At 31.5% G+C, this 8,480-nt stretch overlaps 1 protein-coding gene across 1 annotated transcript; it reads right to left on the bottom strand.

Annotated features, from left to right (window-relative positions):
* Nucleotides 1–2,558: 2,558 nt before the first annotated feature.
* On the bottom strand, nt 2,559–2,966 carry LOC131648351 (EPIDERMAL PATTERNING FACTOR-like protein 8). The gene is made up of 2 exons (XM_058918110.1): nt 2,888–2,966; nt 2,559–2,803 (listed from the first exon to the last, which is right to left on the bottom strand). Exons 1-2 carry the CDS (start codon nt 2,964–2,966, stop codon nt 2,559–2,561), a joined length of 324 nt encoding a protein of 107 aa, XP_058774093.1.
* Between the last annotated feature and the right edge of the window lie 5,514 nt (nt 2,967–8,480).

Here is an 8,480-nt window from a genome sequence, read left to right as displayed (position 1 = left end):
TTAATATAATATATGATGATGAGACTCAATTAAAAATTAATTTATTGTCAATCCAAATTAGATGCTAAGTTGAAAATAAAATTTACGGAAGACGAATATTCTAACTCTCACCTATTTAATATATAGTCCTAAGTTGAAAATGAAAACACACTGTGCAAACTATTCACGTCTCGTAATTATGTTTTTTTTATGATATTCACATCTCTTAGTTATTAGTCCTGCGCTATTAGCAATTTAATTTTAAACAATTAATCATAAAGTAATTGATAACTACGTACTGCTACATAAAAATAATATCTTCAAATAATTTATTTTATCCAACTACCACTTAAACTAGCTTAAGTTATGTTACGTGTTAGTATTGAATTGATTTTAAAAAAGTTGGTATTAGTTTAAAATGAATAAAATAGTTTAAGTGAAAAATTGATTTAAAAAATTGGTATTAATTCAAAGTAAATAAAATTAATTTTAAATATTGAATTGGTTTTGAGAGAAACCGGTTTAAAACTAACTTTTTTGAAAATTGGTTTTTTTTTTTGAGAAACCGGTTTTAAACCGAACCGATCCACATGTAAACCGGTTTTAAAAAAATAAACTGGTTTTATGAAAATGGTTTTAAAATCCAAACCAAACCATATATATGGTTCAATTTGGTTTGGTTTTTGATCCATGCACACCCCTACATATCTCTATAAAGTTTATAGAAGGATGCCTCGCGTCTAAAGGAGTCATATCCAGTATCTCTGGATTTATCACTCTGGTTCGCGAGAAGATGTCACTTATTTCACCATCACTCAACAAGTCTATGAAGGGAATTTTTAGGTTTCCTATATTGGCCATAGCTAGAAATAAACATAAGCGGCTGAAAAGGTAAATATAGTGTTACCGTAAGTGTTTGCGTAGTTCGATTTGAAGGAATAAAAATATAACCATTAAGGACCTAAAAATGTTGCACGAATAAAGATGAAGATCAAAGAAAACATGAAGATCAGTATAAAGTAAAGATTGCATGAAAAAATGGAAGTATGGAACCCTGGAGCAAAATAAGCGAAAAGAGCAATTAACTGCATTCCACCAATTTAGAGGCAACAAAGGGTGTTTGGATCTACAATTAGGAATCAATGGACGTCATAAGACGTGATCAAAAGTTCAGAATTTACCTTAGTTCCATAACGTCGCTCAAGTGTTATAGTGACGTTGCCCCTCTTATTTTTAAGGTCTAGGGCCACGTGGAAGACTTTCATAGTAAAACATTTCAGTTACAAGATAAACACTTCATGTGCATGTTTCAAATACTATACTCTCCCCTACTCAACTCAACACCAGCCTTTTTCCAACACAAATGACTTCCCAGAGACCTCAAAACATCATAGAAGAAATTTATTTTAAGGCAATCTCAATCATTCTACAATAATCCTAAATTTGTGTTCGGTAATAAGGATTAGGGGGAAACTTTTACAAACTGGCCATTTGATCCATTAAGATCGAGATAATTCGAAGCTCCAATCCAAAGTTTCGTCCACTCAAGACTAACTAATAGATAAACCCTCACTAGAGCTAGGAACCATACTCATGTTACTCGTTAAAGTCATTCCTACTGTATTTTGTATTTCACATTGCACTCACCAAAGATGATTCTAATTGTCGTCTATACATAATCGTGATTTTGTGTCACACCACTGTATGATTCATTTCATCCTTACAAGTTACAACTTATTAACTTGGATATTTGAATACTACTAAGATTATAAGTACAACTCCAATTTATTCACCAAAAACTCTCCCTATCATATAGCATCAGCAAAACACTAATTCCATGTTTTACATTAGAATATATATTTTTTCTAATTGAAAATACCGACATTAATGTATAAAATTCCTCAAATTGCATTGTTTAAAATTACCGACATTTACTACTTTGGTGATTTCAATCTACCTGTGCAACTATGCTTGGCTTGTCAAATGCTGACATTTGGATGAGACTGTTTTCATAGTCATAGCATTGAAAATATTAGTTTCCAGTCAAATCAAGTAAAATCCATCTGTTGAGTTCCAAACATTTTGGTCTCCTATATATGAACCCCAGACCCCACTTCATTATTACGGACACAACTGCTGGGTTCTTTGTCCAATTCTGTCTCATGGACAAGCTCAGTTCATCAAAGAAAATCTATAACCAAATTAATTTAACAACAAATAATTAAGCATATATATATATATTGTAACCGGCTAATCTAAGAGGATTAATCCTACCGTTTAATAGCAGGGCCTATTTAAAGTCAGAGTCTTAGCAAAACTCTGACTGAACTGACCCAACACAAGAATTATTAGTACATGATAGAATTCAAACTCAGAACCTTGAGAGAAGCACACTCTCAAGACCCAAGTCTCCGGCACTAATTAACATCAATATCAACATCAGATAATGGATCAATCAATATGAAGCGTAAAACTTGATTCCCATTTCCATTAATTACTTAGAAAATTAAGAAATAAAAATGGACAAATACTGTATATAGAAGAAGAAGCACTAACTACTAGTCTTTGGATGAAACTAGTCATGGTTGAAACAATTTATTACCACATCTGCATTTCCATGAAAGAAGATAATAGCTATCATTTTCTTCATGAGAAGAATCTAATTTGAAACCCTTCTTCCTTTGATGATGATCATGATCATTAACAACCACAGTAGCCATGCATGGCCTACACTTCATGCACTTGTTTACACATTCAGGTGGCTTAGACCCTATCACCACTTTCCTTTCCTCCAAATCACTCTCATCACACAAAACACTTCCACCTGCATGAAGAAAAATACCAATATATTAATATATCTAACCCTAAATACATGTTAGAAGAATATAGAATGATTAGGGTTTTTTACCTGATCTAGGAAGTAGAACAATGAGGGAGAAAATGAAAGAAGTAGTGATTGCAGCATTGAATATTCTAGAAGGAGACATGATGAAGGAGTTTTGTTGGGAAGAATATGGGAGAATGTTGTTGATACAAATGGTGGTTTGAAGTTAGATGTGAAAATGAAACAAAGAGTGTGTTAGATAAAGTTGAGGGATGTTTCCTTTGGGAGAGACAATGCTCCAATGAAATGAAATAGGATTGAGACAGTGCAAATGTGTGTTGTTTTTGTTCATTTTTGGGAAATTGGTAAACTGATTTTGCATCATGTTTGTGAATAGTGATTGACTGACATGGCCAGTGCGTGTGTGTGAATGAATATTTATCTTCCCTTTGCTTTGGGAACATCGTTTTGGTTTCTTTTAAGGCTAAAATTACTTTCTTACCCTTGATTAATTGCACCAACTTGGAAAATGAATATGGAGTGGACCAAAGAATAAAAAAGAGTGAAGTGAATATTTTGTCATGGCCGGTTATATGTTAGGCTATGTTTGGGAGTTTGGAGGGGAGGGGGGAAGGCTTCCAAAAACGAAATTTTAAAAAAATATAGGAAAATATTTGACATTTTTTGAAAAAATGATTTTGTTTAGAATGATAAAAGAGTCATTATCATTACTAAATTTTTAATTTTCAGAATACTATAACAACCTAAATGATATTTGAAAATTTATTTAATCCCTTCAAAACCCTCCAAAACCCTCCTTCAATACAATTTTTGAGTTCCTCATTTTATGGGGTTTTTGGTGTTATGAATAAACTCAAACCCTCCAACCCAAAATCTTTTTATCATTTTCACCCAATTCTTTCTATTTTCCAAAGCCTTCCCCTCCCTTCCCCTCCAAACTCAGCCTTAGGGTATGTTTGGTTCCGGAGACAAAATGAAAAGAGAGAAATAAGAGAAAGAAAAAAGAAGTGTTAATTTTTTATAAAAATATCAAAATTCCCCTAATTAAAAAATCCACTCTAATATTATTTTATTAAATAACTTAATTTAGTTTTTTAGAAATTTAGAGGGGAAGTTTTGTTTAGAGAGAAGGAGGATAAAATCTCTCTAGACTTCGTTAGGAACGTTACTCACGCTTATTCCTATTATCTTTTTAATATGTTATATTGTATTATTTTCAGACTTTTCCATTTTCTTACTTGTATCTTTCTCTACCATTATTCTTTTATTCTTCTTTCAACCATTTTTTCTTTTAAAAATAAATAACTTTTTTAGAAGATTTAATATAATATTTGAGAACAATGTCTCTTCTAATGTCAGGGACAAAAAAACATAATTCAAAAGGCAGTAAATCCAGAAAGAGATGGTGAAAGACAAAACACTAGCTAACCTAACAGATCTAAAGGAATTCAATGTTGTGAATGTGAATGATTTGGGCATATCCAAGCTTAATGTTATGATTTTCTAAGAAAAAAGGAAAAAGCTACAATGTCACATTTTTTAATTATGAGTTTGACAAAGGAAGTAAATCCGATCAGACAAGTAATATTGTGACATTTACTACTCGCATCAAATAGATTTTTAATACTGAGTTACCAAGTGCTAATGTATTTTTTAATGATAATAGAAATATAAGTGATGAAGATGATCTATCTGACGATGCCCTTGTTGAATCATATGAAACTCTTTATTTGAAATGGACTAAAGAATCCTAGGTTATTGAAAAACATAAGGAAATAATTGAAACTCTTCTTCAAAAAAAAACAGACGCATGCCCACTATTTTTGAGTTAAAGTAAGAAGTCGGGCGTCTTAATTTTGAACTTGAAGAAATGACCAAATTTGTTTGCATGCTGAATTATGGAGTTGATAATCTCGATGCTATTTTGAATGTTGGCAAACCTATGAAGAACATGAAGAGAGTTGGATATACAAGTGAATCATCCACCCCAAAGACTATGTTTGTTCCTCCTACACATAAAGTGGAAACTAAGATGTCTTGTATAATGTCGCAACAACCTATCTCACATTATTACCCATATACAAACTCCTCAATCAGGACTCTTGTTAATAGAGCTCTTTGGGTTTATAATTATTGTAGTCGAGGTGGTTATATTCCTCCTTTATGTTATAGGCTATGGGAAAACCCTTCATCAAAATCAATTATTTCCACATTGGAGTATGAAGTCTCACCCCCGTCCTCAACAATTTTGGTGTGTCACGCCTAAGCATCAAGTTAACATTTCTTGCCCCTCTCTCTAAGTTTTATCTAGATAAAACTAGTGAAAGAAACTATCTGAATAATATCAAACATTATTCCAAGAGCTACGTGACACGCCGCAAGCATGGGACAATGTCGAGTAGTATAAAAAATTGTCGAATCTCAGAAACCAAATGAATGATTATCAATTTCTATCTTATCTTTGTGTAGTTAAAACAGTCAAAAATTTGAGTTTTCAATTTTAAACAGATAAAATTTAAAAGGATAGAAAATTATAATAAAAGAGCAAGACCTAGGGTACACGATTCTTGTCTATACATACTCATATCACTACTAGAAAATTTGTTTTTAGTGACCTAATTAGAGACTGAAAAATTTTAAAATTGGTCATTAAAATGTTTAGCCACCGATTTAGCGACCATTACTTTTTGGTTGAAAAAGTGCTAGTCGCTAGGTTTTTGCGACGAATTTAGTGACCGATTTTAGAATTCTTTTTCATAATATAAAATTAAAAGTTGTAATGCCTAAGAATTGAACTTTTGACCTCCGCGTATTTTCATAAAAACTTGCCACTACACCACTTAACATCTATTATTATATTTTATATTTAAACATATATACATATAGTTTAATATAAATATATTAAATGTTAAAATAATAAAAAAAGATTAAAAAAAATAGTAAAAATTAAAAATTGAAAGAAAATTAAAATCTTTATAAAATTGGAAAGGAAATAGTAACAAAATAAAGAGGATTAAAAATAGAAAAAAAAAACAAAAATTATTAGTCAATGAAATTTCGGTCTCTAATTTTTATATATAAATTAAATTATATATAAAAACATTTTTTATGACCGATTTTGTGACCTCCTAAAGTTGGCTCATGAATATAAAATTTTGATGGCTAATCCAGTCACTACAGTGACTGAAATTTCGGTCACAAAATTTTAGTCTCTAAACCGGTGGCTGATTTGTTTTAGTGACCTCTTAAAATTGGTTCATGAATATCAAATTTTGGTGGCTAATTCGGTCATTATAGTGACCAAAATTTTTGGTCACTAAATCGGTCACTAAATGCGAATTTTCTAGTAGTGTATGAACCTCTGGTTCTATTATGAGAAACAAGCTAGTTTACAGAAAATAGAGAAAACTGGATAACACTTACTTTTGTCAGCATGTTATCATGTCTCACATAAATACTTCGTCCATTTTTTCCGGTCTGATTTATTTATCTCAAAGCAATTTTATGTAGCTATAAAAATGAGACTTTCTCAATTAAGTCCAGGACACTTTCATTGTCTCAAACTCGGTTGTCTAGAAATTCGCTATCGTCTATTGAAATATATTCTTTCAGCGTATAATCGATACCTGAATTGTCTTTACTTTCGTCAAAGACTTATACTTTAAAATATTAGAATTCTAAAGTAATTCATAGTTAGGTTTCTCATAATCAAACGATAAAGGATTCAAGATATGTCATGAGGACTACTCACTCATATTCAACGATAAAGCAAATAAAACATGCATCAAAATTTCATAAATTATCAAAAGTAAATAATAGCCATAACAATAAGTGAATAAAACCTGGAATGAAGATAAAGATAAAAATTTCATCAATCCTCATTAATTTCACATAAATATCATTCATGAGTCATTCCTCATTTCCTTGAAAGAGTTGGGAAGCCAAAAGATCATAAAAATGTAACAAAAGGTTAAAAGTTTGCACTTGAAATTAAGCCTGACACGGGTGTGCTGTCACGATCTTAGGTGTAGAAACCATGTATCACTATATTACTTTTGGTGATCGTGAGAAATCTGACAGCTTAAGTGTTTTCCAAAATCTTTGTTTTCGTTTACAAGGTGAAAAGGGAGAAGAAATTTGTAAGATCATTCACATTCGAAGCGATCATGGTATAGAATTTGAGAACTCAAACTTCTCTTCTTTCTGCAATGCTAAGGAATTTCTCACGAATTCTCTTCCCCTATCACGCCTCGGCAGAACAGGATTGTAGAAAGGAAGAACCATATCATACAAAAAATGATGAGAGTTATGATCCATGCCAATAAAATCCCATATCATTTTTAGTCTAAATAAATAAATAATGTTTGTCATTTTCACAATCGAGTAATATTTTGGTCGGGTATCACTGTCACTCATTATGAGATATTAGGGGGATGAAGCCCAACGTTAAATATTTTCACGTGCTTGGCAGTTCTTGCCACATTCTTATTAATCGTGAACAGAGAAGGAAATTCGATCATAAGAGTAATTAATGTATTTTATTGCTATTCCAATAGCGGTAGGGTGTATCAGGTGTTTAACGATTGTACACAATCAATGGAGTCCATTAATGTTATTATTAAATACTAGCAATCTAAAGTAATTAGTGACGAAGATGAAGATCCTAGTCTCATTTGTCAAAACGACAGGAAAAATATTCTAGACAAAAGGGAGAAACATTTGCAGTTTGTTGAAGATGGTGAAGATTTAGATGATGAGAATATTGTTGCTGAAAGAAAAAAACATCAAGGGTCAAGAAGAATTGTTATTTGGATGAAGGAGTCACTATAGAAAGAAAATAACTATTTAACTATAGAGACATGATATCTAATGTGTGTTTCATTTAAAAAAATGGAAGCCAAAAATGTGAAACAAGCCATCAATGATGAGTTCTAGATCAATACTATATAGAAAGAGCTTGTTCAATTTGTGAAACATTAATAATGGGAGCTTGTTCCTAGACCATATTTTGTAAATGTCATTCACATTAAATGGATTTACAAGAATAATTATGACGAGAATAAATATGTTACTAAAAATAAAGCTTGTCTTGTAGCCCATGTCTACACCCAGATTGAAAGGGTTGACTTTAATGAGACATTTGCTCATGTTTCTCCTTCGGTTTAAACTCTATTAGATGGATGTAAAAAGTATCTTCCTCAATAGGTACTTGAATGAGGAAGTATATGTTAAGCAGTGATCGGTAAATTAACAAGTGGACTAATTTGCCAATATAGTAATAATGGAAAATCCTTGGGGTTATGTTTCAATTCAATTTCAAGGACTGCGTGGTGATATAGAGTTATGTTTCAATTCAATTAAACAAAAGCCTTGGGGTTTTGGTTTAGAGAATTATGAACAAAATTGCAAATAAAAATAACAGATTGCCTTGGCCAAATATGAGGAACAAGCCAGGGTAGGTATGTGCATTAACATGTAACAACTCTGATTCCCTATTTGTAATAATTTATCTTAACTATCAATTACCAGTTCGTAAGGATGTTTAATCCTAATTCCTTAGCGAGAAAACCCGTAATCATTCATCCTAAGCTCTATTTCCATAGCAATCTACCAACGAAATTACGCATTATTAAACCACGAATGATCTGATTACTAT

Source organism: Vicia villosa, linkage group LG2 (genome assembly GCF_029867415.1).
Source record: "Vicia villosa cultivar HV-30 ecotype Madison, WI linkage group LG2, Vvil1.0, whole genome shotgun sequence".
NCBI classification, from domain to species: domain Eukaryota; kingdom Viridiplantae; phylum Streptophyta; class Magnoliopsida; order Fabales; family Fabaceae; genus Vicia; species Vicia villosa.
The sequence above is the reverse complement of the archived record's forward strand: the minus strand, read 5'-3'. Positions and strand labels throughout refer to the sequence as shown.

Excerpts from the sequence above, each read along its gene's own strand:
- LOC131648351 (XM_058918110.1), bottom strand. The coding sequence starts at position 2,966 with ATGTCTCCTTCTAGAATATTCAATGCTGCAATCACTACTTCTTTCATT. Across the intron at positions 2,804-2,887 it reads TGTTCTACTTCCTAGATCAG|GTGGAAGTGTTTTGTGTGAT; the intron begins GTAAAAAACCCT and ends TTCTTCATGCAG.